Consider the following 14,132-nt stretch of genomic DNA (forward strand, 5'->3'; position numbering starts at 1 on the left):
ATGTGGGTCTTGAACAATTGGAGTGAGGACCGTCTCTAAGGCTGTTACCTGTCTGTGGGTCCATTCTCCTAACTCAGCTGTCTTGTCTGGCCTCAGTAGGAGAAGCAGCACCTAGCTCTGCAAAGACTTGATGTGCCAGGGCTGCAGGGGATATACAGGGGTATCTCTACCCTCTCAGAGGGTAAGGGTACGGGGAGTGGAGGTAGGAACTGTAGAGGTGTAGAGGGATATTGGGAGGGAGGACAGTGACCATAATGTAAAGTGAATAAATAAATAAATAAAACTAAAAGTGTCTGTTCAAACTTCCTTTTTGGTTTTCGAGACAGGGTTTCTCTGTATAGCCCTGGCTGTCCTGGAACTCACTTTGTAGACCAGGCTGGCCTTGAATTCAGAAATCCGCCTGCCTCTGCCTCCCAAGTGCTGGGATTAAAGGCGTGCGCCACCACGCCCAGCTTTAAAATTATACTTTTAATAGCTTGTAAACTAATGGATTTTCATAGGGTTTTTCCTGTAGACTAAGTTTGGGCTAACTACCCCCTCTCCCATTAACTGGACTTAAACCTTTAACCCCTGATGCATCCCCTCTCTCCTTTCATGTTACCTGTGTTGTGCCCTCGATGGAATGTTTTTCTAGAACTGGAAGATCCTAGGTTGCACTTGGGTGAAGCCTTCTGCCCACCCTTCATTTACCCACCTCCCACCCTTCATGCTCGAATCTCTGCCCTCCCCCCCAGGATGCCCCTCTCTCACCCATATTTTTTTTTTATATCTTTTACCTATGGTTGACTATTCTCTTCCCTAATTCTCCACTCCCCAGTAGCCCATTCCAGTTTCCTGTCTTCCACCATACTCTAGATTAAACATACAAAACAGGATTAGAAACACAGATCCGCATGAGAGAAATTTGGCATTTATCTTTATGTGCCTCTGTGACCTCACTCAGTATAATTTTTTCCAGCTCTCCCCATTTACCTGAAAATTTCATCATGTTGTTTTTCTTTACAGCTGAGCAATATTCCATTGTGAATACATATCACATTTTCCTTATCTATTTTTCAGGTGATTGACATGTAGGTTGTTTCTATTTCCTAGCTATTGTGGAATTAGTACAGTGATCCTGGGCTGTCTTGGAAAACAACATGGTCTTTCTTGGGGAGGTTGGGTCCTAAAACATGATCATCAGCACAACCACATGGGCCAGTGACTTTCGGGTTCTTATCTCATAAATTCAAAGCGTGAAGTTCACGTACCACAAAAGGTGAGTTTGGAGAGAACTTTACTGTAGATTCCTAGGTATGAAGGTGATGCCTTACACTCTCTTGCCCCTAAACCTGTGGCAGCCTAGAGAACTGGCCCTGAGGTCATGAGAGACGATGAGCTGGCCCTGTCCCTCCCTACTATAGCACCTTGGCAAATGGGCCCTGTCCCTTGCCTGGGCAGCACAATGGAGCTGGCCATATTGGCAAAGGCACCCTGTATGAGTGGGAGAGCTGGCCAGCCCAGGTCCTCACGGGCTACAGCACCTTGGAGAACAGGCTCCAAATCTTGGATGGGCACATTGGAGGTGTGGGCCTGGGTGAGCTGTCCTGAGGGAGAGGAGGAGAAATGAAATCTGCCTCCTGCAGATAATAGCACTGGGTGGGCTAGCTGGAGCAGTGCTGGAGAGAGAGCTCACCCTGTGGTGTGAAAAGGGAGAGCCAGTGCGCTGGTCACCTCGACTACCACCCATCCCATCCCTTCAGCCGCCTCTGCTTCACCTGCTCCAACCACTTGCCTCTCCTTGTCTAATTCTGATGACCACCACAGCAGGGAGCATTTCAGCTGCAGGCATAGTGCTGGACCAGTAGTTGAGAGCTCACATCTGAGGACCAGATAGATCCTCAACTGGCCCCGGTGTGTGCGTTAGGCAGGTAATTTTCATTAGCCACATGGCCTTATACACCCAACAGGAAAGATGGAGCCTGTTTTTTGTTTTGTTTTGTTTTATTGTTGTTTTATTTTAAGAGTCTTTCTATATAGTTCTGGCTATCCTGGAACTCATTGTGTAGACCAGGATGGCCTCTAACTCACAGAGATCCACCTATCTCTACCGCCCAGGTGCTGGCATTAAAGGCAAGTGCCACTATGCCCAGCAGAGACTGTTTTTGAATACTTCAAGGGACTGCACTCCCATACATTATGCTTAAATCCATAGGCAATATTATTTAGACAATTATTTCTAATGGTTTTCCTTCTGATAAGAAAAGTGTATACATTCCCCGAGAGGATAGTGAGAATTGATTGCTACCTGACAGCTGAGGGGAGGAGACAAGCTGATTAGAAAAGGCCACAGGAATCATTCAGTCCTTGTTTCCCCGGAAGCTTTTCCTAAGGAGTCGTGTCCGTCTGCCCTACTCACTCCCCAGCATCTGGTTTAACTTTCTCTCTAGCTCCATTGCACATTACAATCATTTATCACAGCAGCAGGTGACCTTGCATTTTAATTTGTTATTATCTATGAAAATGTCTCTCCCTGTAGACTTGACCTTATGAGTGCGGAATGAGTCCTAGTACTTAGACTGGCTCAAACGCTAGTGGTTAGCTCCGTTTTCTTAGGCATATGGTTTGATTGCTATATACCTTTGGTTTTTATGACATTCCTAAGATACCCAGCTGTGTCCGGTTGCTGTGAACGTGACAGCAATCAGGGTAAAGTATGAGACCAATGTATATACAAAATAAAGCGCAAAACGTTACGTACTCATTAACTAACCTGACCTATTTTCCACCCTGTGCTTTCTTTTACAGAGCCCTCCGCTGTCCCGTTGCTGGGGTAGCTCTCCCGGCCCAGCAGTGATACACGTGGTTTGGGTCTGTGGGCCTTGTCCCGAGATCGACTCCTGACTGGCTCTGCCAAAGAGAAAGCCCCGCCCCTTCGGCCTGCCAATCAGACCCGCGCAAGAGCCCGTTCTCCCCGTCCGGCTTCCTGTTGCTAGGCTTACAAGGAGCAGGCCCAGGCTGCGCATGCTCAGACACCGGAGGCCGCTTTCCCGTTGGGCGGAAGAAGGTGACGTCAGCGGCTTCTAGAGAGTCCTCCCATAGCCCGGGGAACGTTGAATCTGTGGGCCCTCTGATGGCGTCACAAACCCGCGCCTGATCCTGGCTACGGCCGAAGCGGCGAAGGCGGCAGCGGCGGCGGCGGCGGCGGCGACAGCTCTGGGGTTCGCGTCTCGGGGTGTGTCGGCCGCCGCTGCTGCTCAGGCCTGGAATGTACAGATGGCTGGCTAAGGTTCTCGGCACCATTTTTCGCTTGTGCGAGCGGCCCGCGCCCGGGGCCCGCGCCCTGCTCAAGCGGCGGCGCTCCAGCAGGTAAGGTGGCCGCGCGCCGGTCGGGTCCCCTCCCCCGCGCTGGCGTTGGGCGCCGCGGGCCTGTGGGAACCGGTGGCTACGGGACCGCGGAGGCCTGGGGGAAGAGTCCGTCCCTCTAGCTGCGAGCGGAAGGGGAACGGGAGACCGGCGATATGCTGCTCGCCGGATACGGCTCTTGTCGCCCGGTGTCGTCGCGGGCGGACAGCGCAGGAACGAGTCACTAGGTTAGGAGTTTGCCGATAGTCGTTTGACTGCGAGTGCGTTGTCTTCGCACCGAGGAACAGCAGTTGTCTTGTTTGACAGCAGCTGTCGGGGTGTGTGTGTTGGGCTGCAGGGGAAGGGAAGGGTCCTGTTCTTTATAACATCCTTGTAAGAGGCAGAAAGTAAGTACGTACCGCCCTCTTTTAAGACTCGGTTAAAATTAGAAGGAAATGACAAATATTAGTATTTAGCATCTACTCCTTTATTTACTTTCAGTGTCTTTCCCTTTAAGGGTTTATCTAGAAAACAAAATACTCTGAAACTTCTGTACTCCCCCCTGAGTGTCTCCCACTCTAACACTCTCCCTCCCTCCCTCCCTCCCTCCCTCCCTCCCTCCCTTTCCTTCCTCGGCTATGTCTACTTCGCTTATGATGATGATGGTGGTGATTATTTTTGTTTCCAGGTCAAGAGAAGTGGACAAAAGATTGGTTTAGGGGAAGTAGATCAAAATGATTCATAGATGACTTCAGGAATGTAGGTCATTGGTGAAACATGGTTGTTAGCTAAACTGTAGCATGTAGTCCAGAAATATATGGCTTCTACAGTTCCATGGGGTTCAGATTAGAATCGGTTAAGATGTTATAAAGTTCTGAAAGTGATGCTTACGCAAGAGCAGTTTATTCCCCCCCCCCCCGTGTTTTATGCTGGGTCTGGTGCACAATGAAACTGCATATTTATCGAACAGTGACTGGTTGATTGCCTCACATTCTCATTCATAGTCAGTCCCTCAGAGTCATGCAAGCCTGTGTGTGGGTGTGTCCAGGCCAGCCTTGACTTCTAGCTGCCTACTGGTCTTTACCACATTCCGGGGCTCGTGTCTTAAAAGATACTTCGTTCTAGGAACTAGAGCTGTGCCTTAGGGGTAGTGTGCTTGTCTATCATGCCTGTCCTGTCTTCAATCCCCAGCCCCAGGGGTCGGAGGACATTTAGGCAACACCATCGACAACTCCCAACTACTACCTTATCTCAAGGCTGCTTATATTGTCACTTGAAATTAAAAAAAAAGTCTGTCTCTAGGGTCATTGTCCCCCAAACAAATGATGTGTTGGCTTAATTTGACCAGATTATACATCATTATGGAGTAGGGAGTGCTGAGTCTTTCCTAAGGTTTAGAAATGGGATTCTGCTTTGCACCTTGCATCGGGACACGGGAGAAGGGAGGTTGTGTGGCACGGAGCTTTTGTTTTGGTGTTAGGTGAGGAAACCACGGTCTTTTACATGCTAAACACATGCCCTACAACTGAGTCACACCTCCAGTGCTGAGGAAGTTTATTTATAGAAATGCATGTATGACCTATATACATACATCTTTTCCTTTCTTTGCAGCACTCTGTTTTCTACTGCAGTGGACACTGATGAGATCCCAGCTAAAAGACCAAGATTAGGTACTACGTCTTTTAAAATTAATCTGTTTTAGTAGGAAAAATACATGCATGGAACAAAACTCAAAAGGTAAAAAGTCCAGACAATGAGAAGTTTCCTCTTTCCTGCCCTTTCTCTACGCCATTGTCTTTCCTAGAGGTGTGTGTTGAATGTGTGTTTATAGTTCTAAGGTCTTCTGAAATAAAGGTTTTTTTTTTTTTTTTTTTTTGAGGAGGAAGCCAGTTCAAACTGACTGGTCTGATTCATCTGGCTGAGTGAACCAATGCGCTTTGTCATCACAAACCTACTTTCTTGTATCTGACTGGTAGATGAGAATAAAAGTAGATTAAAGGGCAAGGCACACTAGAATACTATAGTATGTCCCTTATTTCAACAGCAGTCATGAATTTGGTTAACTGTGGAACCAGTTAACCAGGTGTGATGGTTAACTGTGGAACTTGTTGATATTTCATTTAAATCCAATAAATACTTATTGACTATGTCTTTTTTGAGACAGGGTTTCTCTGTATAGCCCTGGCTGTCCTGGAACTCACTCTGTAGACCAGGCTGTCCTCGAACTCAGAAATCTGCCAGCCTCTGCCTCCCAAGTGCTGGGATTAAAGGTGTGCGCCACCACAGCCTGGCTTTGACCATGTCTTGATTTTACACAATTACAGAAAATCAAAAATGGATACTAGGCCTTTCTACAAGTACCTTTTAACTATCTAAGGAAAAAAATAAGCTATTTTTTAAAATAAATATGAATAAACAATGGTTTTTATGTGAATGTAGTAAGATACATAAAACAACATGATAAAACCAGCTGGTGATACCCAGGGCCTGGCTAATGTATCCTGTGGCTTAGCTACTGAGGATGACCCAGGGCCTGCCTAACACAGCCTGTGGCTTAGCTACTGAGGATTTTGAGGCAGGTAAGTCACAAGTTCAAAGCCTGTTTAAACAATTTAATGAGACCCTGTAGCAAAGTAAAGTAAAAAGAGGATGGAAATGTAGCTTAATGATTGTCTAATATACTAAACACCCAAAGTTTGGCTCCCAGCCCCAGAACAAAGCTTTGGTGATATTAGAGAAGGTTCCTGAGCTGGTTGTGTATGGAAATCTTTATCTGTCCTTAGGATCACCTCCAGTCCGTCATTTCTGTCGAATAGAGAGATTTTAAGGAAATGGCATAACGTATGCAGATAGCATAAAGGAATCTAAATTGGAGATGAAGCTAGGTATAAGAGGGAATACTGTAGTAATATCTACAGAGTGCTGATCCTCCTGTAGTGATGTCAGTTGAGTACTGGAAATGTAGCTAGTTTAACTTAGAGAATTCAAGCTTTTTAAATGTAACTTATTTATGTGCGAGGCTAGGCAATCCAGATTGGCCTCAATCCTTTTTTCTCAGCCTCCCAAGTTCTCAGAGTACAGGTGGGAGCCATCACACCTCAGTAAAGAGCTGAACTTGAATTTTCACTAATTTAAAGGAAACCTGTAGGGAAGCACACCTGACTGCTGGCTTCTACAATAGATAAACTCTAGGCAGCTTTGGGGGAGAAGGAAAAGCAGAGGTAAAGGGAAGGAAGGAGGCCTCCTCGTGGCAGACCCATGACTCCATAGGCGACAGCCAGAGTCTCAGAGATACAAGGTAGTGCTAGTCTCTTAGAGAGATGAGGCAGGATTACCGCCCTCTGAAAAAGAGTACATGAGATAATTAATTTAACACAGTGTTAGGACACTTTTTTTTTTTTTTTTTAACAAGCTTTGTAGGAAAATTCCAATTCTTTAGTAGCCGCTGTTACTACCTCTTGTCTTCTTGGGTCTTTGGAGTAAACAACACATTTTCTCACTGTTTTGAACCACTCCCCTTTCTAGAGAGTATTTCTTTCTAGGTCTTTGTAATACCTTCAATTAGTGAATACAGAAGAAACTGTAGGCAACATAGATGTGCAGGAAGTGAGAAGGAGGAGGCGGAGGAGCACTGAGGCATGCCCCCCTCCACATTTGTTTATTTCTCTGTTTTGTAAACTCTGGTACCAGTGGTACCAGGAAGAAGTGAGTTTGAGATGGTCTGATGCATCTGGGTCAATAGAGGGATAGTTTCTTCTTGTCACAGATGCTCAAGAGCTGTTGTGTTTTATCCTTTAGTCAGTCAGGATTTATCAGGGGCTTTGTGGATGGTTGTTTAAGGCAATCATCGTTACCTGCCTGGGATGGACGGGCAAACAAGTGAGTGAATGTGAGTGCTTCCTGTGTGTGTGCTCACTTATGCTGGTGCCTCTGTGAAGGAAGTCTCACTGTATGGACTCTACAAAACTCACTCCTCAAAAGCTGCTAGTTCATATCCCTTCTTGGGGAACCAGTTTGTGGTGTACCACAATAATAGTTGAATGCTTTTGTAGCAGCTCAGGTAGTTGACTGACACAAGTTCACACACTAGAATTCCTTTTATCAGCGGAAAAAAAAGTATTTATTATTAGTGTGTATATGGTGCACATGTGTGAGTAGAGTTGTACTGTGACTTGCCTGTGGAGGTCAGAGGACGATTCTGAGGAGCCTGTTCTCTGCATCTTCACATGGGTCTGAAGATCAGACTAGTGTCGCCAGGCTTGAGCAGCAAGACTCACACACTGACATATCGATGGCCCAAAAACATTTTTATAGGTACATTTTAATCTTGGTGTTTGGAAGTAAGACTTTTTTAAGAACTAAGATTCTTTTCAAAATAGATTATTTTTCTGAAAGTTTAGTGCTCTGTGTTTATAGTTGGTTGGTACTTTCTAGATTGCTTCATTCACCAAGTGAAGAACAGTCTCTACAATGCTGCGAGTTTGTTTGGATTCCCGTTCCAGCTGACCACAAAACCCATGGTGTCTTCTGCTTGTAATGGAACACGGAATGTGGCACCTTCTGGAGAGGTCAGTTGGGCTGAAACTTGGGTACTGATCTTTTTTCTTTCCCCCTTTTGGGTTTTTCATTTGTTTGTGGTTTGTTGTTTAATCTGATTGATTGTTTGATTGATTATGGAGATGGAACCCTGGGCTTTAATCTTTTTTTTTTTTTTTTGTGGCTTTGGTGGCTTGGGTTATTCTTTGTTTTGTCTTTTGTTTGTTCATTTTTTGAGACATGGTCTCTTTACATAATCCTGCCTGTCCTGGAACTCACTTTGTAGACTAGGCTGGCCTTGAACTCACAGAGATACACCTTCCTCTGTCTTCTGAGTGCTGAGATTAAAGGCGTACTTGGTGTGAGTCTGTGTGTCTTAAGCATGAGTCTACTACTGAGTTATATCTCCAGCCTACACACTGTGATGTTTGTTCTTAGTTTTTAAAAACTAAACATTAGTAAAATAAAATTTTAAAAAATTCTCATAGTTTTTTGGGGAATTAACATATAGATTGATTTATTTTCAGAAATGATCATGCATTTATTAACTTTGATATGAAGGTCAAGAAATTAAAGGTTAATAATTTAAATACTTTAAAAATATTTATAAAGAATATTTGATTGGGGATAGCATTTGAAATGTAAATGAAGTAAATACCTAATAAAAATAAAAAAATTTAAAAATAAAAAATAAAAAGAATATTTGGGAGCCAGCCAGATGGCTCGGCTCAGTGAGTAAAGAACCTTGCTGCTAAGCCTGAAACCGAGTTCAATCCCCAGGGCCCACAGCGTAGAAAGAGAACTAATTCCTGCCGGATGGCCTCTGATCTCCAGACGTGTACCAACACACGCACATAGACAGAGAGACAGACAGAGGGGGAGGGGGTGCGGTAGTTGTTTAAACAGTGTTAACTCACTCAGCTTGGTAGCATGCTCTTGTGATTATTCTAGTGTTCAGAAGGCAGCTGCAGAAGAGCTAATGTAGAAGACCTTAGAAATTCAAGACCATTGTGACAGCCTAGTGACACCCTCACTTAAAAAGGAAAAGCAAAGCCAGGTGCAGTGGCTAATGCCTGTAATCCTTAGCAGGTAGAGAAGAACCATTATGAAATTGAGACTAGCCTGACTACATAGTGAGTCCCAGGCCAGCCTGGGCTACAGTCAAACACTGTCTTAAAAACAGAAGAACAGAGTGGAGTGTTGTAGAAATTATTTAATCCTGACCCAGGGTTTCTACCCTGCCTTTGACCATTTAGTTCCCAGATAAAAGACACACATAACCTTTATATTTATAATAAGCCTTAAACAGCACAAGAGCTGGGTAGATATCTACCCTCTATGCTGTTAGAATCTACTTTCCTATTGATAACCCCGAGTTATTACTTACTATGTTTCATCTGGGCTCACCTTAACTTTAATTGGCCAGCCCTCAAGGCCACTTTTTTATAGCTCACCTAACATATGGTGGCTTCTCTTCCTCCTCCACCTTCTTCTCCAAGAAACCTAACTGCAGTTATGTCTCTTCTGGCCAGCTATTGGCTGTTGGCATCTTTACCAATCAGAAATAACTTGGGGGCAGAGTCACAAGTCCACATAGAGACTGCAGGTCTTGGGGGCCACACTTAGCATTGCAATAGAAAGCAAGACCAGTCCTCTACAGTAAAGTGAGGGTGTGGCCAACCTGCTCCACAGAGCTTCTCCAGGACAAAGGGAAATTTGTTTCTTACTTTCCTTAAGTATTTGTGGGAAATCTGTAATTACCTTTTTTTAACATTGTTTTGTCACCTTTTAAAATCTTAATGGCGTTATTTCTGTGTGCTAGCTGAAATAACCATGAATTGAGTGAGCTTTTGTATTAGAAATGTTTTTAAATTGCAACTTTAGAAGTGACTGCTTTATTTTAGGTATTTTCGAACTCTTCATCTTGTGAACTGATGAGTTCCGGATCCTGTAGCAGCATGCTGAAACTGGGTGAGCTGGCCAGGAGATTCTTGCTTGCCTGTGCTTGCAGCCGTGTCCCTAAGTGTTAAGAATATGAAAGGAAAACACCAGTTTGGATTAGGATTAAATAAAGGCATATTCTCTTTACCATCCATAAAAACAAATATAAGTTTTATCTTAAATTTCTAGGACAGGAATTGTCTTTAGTTTTAGAGTTTTTCAGATTTTTGGGGATGTCTGCATGGAGCCCAGCAGTTGAACATCCCTGAGGTAAACTCTGAAATCCAAAGCTGGAAACATCTGCATCAGTATCAGGTTTTTACAGGAAGGATGTTTAACCCAGAGCTTTCCTTTATAATTTTTGTCTGAGTTGACTGCTGTTTCCTGTTTATAAGCATGATTCTTAATGTGACTTCAGATCAAGGCTTATTGATTAAAAACCTAGAAAGGGCTGGCATGTGACTAGGTGTTTAAGAGTGTCTATTGCTCTTTCAGAGACCTGTTTGGATTCCAGCACCCACATGAGGCAGTTCACAACTGCCTCTAACTCCTGCTCCAGGGGATGTGATGCCCTCTTCTGGACTTTATGCATATTGCATTCACATGCACACATCCACACACAGACTCATATATGCATATACATATAACTTTAAAATAATAAAGATAAATCTTAAAAAATATATTCCTGAGAGCTTACTGTATGTCCAGCACTGCATCCTAATGGTCAGAGTAACAGAAGACCTTGTTCGAGCTCTCAGAGTCCATCATGTATTTGTTCAATCTTAAGTTTCTAATTCCTACAGCTGTATAGGAACTTCACGATTGTCATTAGACACTAAAGTGGACTTGTAATTGTGTGCACTGCATAAAATGTTATTGTGAGGAAAGCTCAGAAGAGGCCAGAGTTCTGAGAAATGGTTTTAGTGACTGCCATGCGGATTGACTTGTAGTTTGAGAGGAGGAGGAGGAAGGTAGTGAAAGTCAGTGTTAGAGAAGCTGAGGTTCAGAAATCTGAAGTAGAAGGAGCTAAGAAATGATGCTCATTGTCATACTTCTCAAACTTGTTAATTAAGGCTCCTCATGTAGCCCAAAAGTACAAAGATGAGTAAACGTGTATCCTGTGTGTTAGTTCTTTGCCGTTGCTGACAAACAACGGAGATGACAAATTGGGGAGAAAGGTTTGCTTTAGCTTATGGTTTTCTTGGGCTTGGGCTGTGATTTCTTGGGAAGGATATCAGAGTAGTGGAATCTTGTGCCAGAGGAGAGACAGGTTTACTTCATTACAGACTGGCAAGCAAAGAGAAGAGAAAATATTGTCTCCTTCCCTCCTCCTCTTAGGTAGCACAGAACTGCAGTCCACAGTCAGGGTGGTCTTTATCCCTTGTTTAGTCTGCTATGGAAACCTCCCGGATACCCAGACTTAGCTCAGCAGTCTCTTCAGTCAAGTCGGCACTGAAGATTGGTCATCGAGGGCCATGTCATCCCCACGTGATGCCCAGGCACATTGCTTTAGACCGTTACACTCTGCGATCGATTAAAATAACTCCAAAGGACTAGAAAAATGGTGATAGGCTTTTTAAGTCTTTTTAAGGTTTATGTAAATTGATTTTGGCTTATACATGTTGTTTTAAATCAGTTACTTGATTACTATTGTGGTTTCCTGGTAGTGAAATTAAATTTGGGATCTCATGCATGTTAGGCAGTACTGTACCCCAGAACTACCCTACTAGCCCCACCATTACTTATCTTTAATTTGTTTATAACATTCATGCTGGATTACTATGCTTTTAAAAACTAGAGATTTAGTTCTACCACGTAAATAAGCTTTCTGTCCCAATTCAGGCTGCTGACTGGTACTTTTGTCTTCTCATTACAAATACGTTGTTAAAGGTAATAAATCTCCTAATGGAATAAGTGACTATCCAAAGATCAGAGTGACAGTGACCCGAGATCAGCCACGGAGAGTCCTGCCCTCCTTTGGGTAAGTTAGATTGCAGTCTTCTGTAAGTGAAGCTCACTGTTGTTGTTAGGCATTTTCACTGCGTTCTGTTACATAATCTGAAGGTAATAGCTGGGGATCATGTGACTAGTTAGACTTGAGTTTTCTTTTCCAGGTATATTACATGTCCACAGTATGACTTGGTTTTGAAAACCATTTTAATATTTTTTTTAATAATTGTATGTGTATGAGTATTTTGCCTAGATACCAGTGTAGCACTTTCATAGCTGGTGCTTGAGGAGGCCACAAGAGCGCACTGAGCCTCCAACCCTGTTCCTCTGGAAAAGCAGCCAGTACTTTTAATCACTGAGCCATCTCTGCAACCCCTTGTCTTATGTTTTTATTTACCTTTGAGAATTTCACACAACATACTTTGATCATGTTCATCTCCAACGCCTCCCAGATCCTCCCCCACCTCCCTACCCACTGGACTTCTTGTTCCCTCCCTCTGTCCATCCATCTTCCTCCCCTTCTCCCTCTGTCTCTCTCACCCTCTCCATGTCTCTCTTTCTTGTCCCTCATCGCCCTCATCAAGTCTGGTTTGTGTTGCTAGCCACTCCTGTATGGAACCTGCCTTGATAGATATATAGATATGGTGTCACTCCACTGAAGAAAACTGACTTTCTCTTTCCTGCAAGCAGTCAGATACCAATAGCTTCTCAGCTAGGGATGGGACTTTGTCCCCACTGCCATGCTAGGCTTTTGTTTGGCTTTATCTTACACAGCCTTTGTGCGTGCTGTCATGGTCTTATTGTGAGTTCATAGGTACATCTTTCTGTTGTATATGGAAAAAAGTATTTTCTTACCACTCTTATCTACCACCTCCGGTTCTTTTTTTTTTTTTTTTTTTTGTTTTTTTTTTTTCAAGAAAGGGTTTCTCTGTATAGCCCTGGCTGTCCTGGACCTCTCTTGGTAGACCAGGCTGGCCTCGAACTCAGAAANGTAGACCAGGCTGGCCTCGAACTCAGAAATCCGCCTGCCTCTGCCTCCCGAGTGCTGGGATTAAAGGCCTGCACCACCAGGCCCGGCTTCCACCTCCGGTTCTTACTGTCTTTCTGCCCTCCCTTATGTAGATCCCTGAACCTTGAAGGGAGAGGTGTGATATAGACAACCTATTTAGGGCTGAGTATTCCAAAGTCACTTATTCTCTGTACATTGGCCCATTGTGGGTTTCTGTGTTAATAGCCATCACCGAGAGAAGCTTGTCTAATGAGAATTGAGAGATGCACTGGTCTGTGGTTATACCCATGATTCAGAGTCATTTTATTGCTATGTCCATTTAGCAGAAATAGTACTAGTGAACTTCCTCCTCCCAGCCCAGTGACTTATCTTGCCTTAATAAGGTTCTTGGCCTTGTTGACAATGTTCATGCGGTTTCATCTCATGGAGCAGGCCTTAAATCTAATTAGAATTGGCTTGTTGCTCCCTTAAAATGTGTGCCATTGTTGCACCATCATTATAGCTTGCTGGGCTCTCAACTGGAGAGTTTGGTGACTGCTTTTCTTCTGTTGGCATGCATAGCACCTTCCAGCATGAAAACCAGCCAATGTGGTTTGAGCTTTCTGTTGAGTACCAGCTAGATTTCTCTATGCTCTATGACTCAAGTATTTGGAATAGGGTATTACTGTCAAGTTCTGGAGGGTATCCAAGAGCATTGGCAATAATAGCCTGTAATGTTTAGGGGGTTGGTCTATAGGATTCCATTAGCCACCAACTCAAAAAAGAGGCAGCCCATTCCTGGTACCGGCTGTTTTCTTTGGTAGTATGAGGTGTCCAATTAGGGAATACACTTTCTTCTCAACAGCTTTTATAATTTTCTCCAAAATTGACCACATTTTAGAACACAAAGCAAGTCCCAATACAAATGTGGGAAGATTAAAATAACATCCTATATCCTATGTGACCACAAAGGAATAAAACGAGACATCAGCATCAGTAAAAACAACAGGAAGTATCCTGACACATGGAAACTAAACAACACTATTAAATGACAGTTGGATTAAGGGAGAAGTCAAAAGTGAAATAATAACCATCCTAGAATTAGGTGAAAATGAAAACATAGTATCTCATCTGTATTTATGTGTATGATTGTTTTGCCCACAGAGGGCAGAAGAGGGTATTAGAACCCCTGGAATTACAGATAATTATTAAACACTTTGTGGGTGCTAGGAACTGAATCCTGGTACTTCGAAAGAATAGCAAGTGTGTTTAATTGAGCAATCTCTCCAGCCTCCTTGAAAACTATTTTTTTATTTATATTTTTTTCCTTTCCTTTTCTTTCTTTCTTTCTTTCTTTCTTTCTTTCTTTCTTTCTTTCTTTCTTTCTTTCTTT

At 43.5% G+C, this 14,132-nt stretch overlaps 1 protein-coding gene across 1 annotated transcript in view; it reads left to right on the forward strand.

The window, feature by feature from the left end:
* The first annotated feature begins 3,137 nt into the window (after window positions 1-3,137).
* Window positions 3,138-14,132, forward strand: part of Senp2 (SUMO specific peptidase 2) — a 39,955-nt gene continuing 28,960 nt past the window's right edge. Inside the window, exons 1-5 of the mRNA XM_021209212.2 lie at window positions 3,138-3,348; window positions 4,936-4,994; window positions 7,759-7,892; window positions 9,765-9,831; window positions 11,692-11,782. Of these exons, the coding sequence (XP_021064871.1) occupies window positions 3,248-3,348; window positions 4,936-4,994; window positions 7,759-7,892; window positions 9,765-9,831; window positions 11,692-11,782 (452 nt within the window). The 5' untranslated portion in view covers window positions 3,138-3,247. The remainder of the gene's footprint in view (window positions 3,349-4,935; window positions 4,995-7,758; window positions 7,893-9,764; window positions 9,832-11,691; window positions 11,783-14,132) is intronic.

The sequence above is a fragment of the Mus pahari genome, chromosome 12 (genome assembly GCF_900095145.1).
Source record: "Mus pahari chromosome 12, PAHARI_EIJ_v1.1, whole genome shotgun sequence".
NCBI lineage: Eukaryota > Metazoa > Chordata > Mammalia > Rodentia > Muridae > Mus > Mus pahari.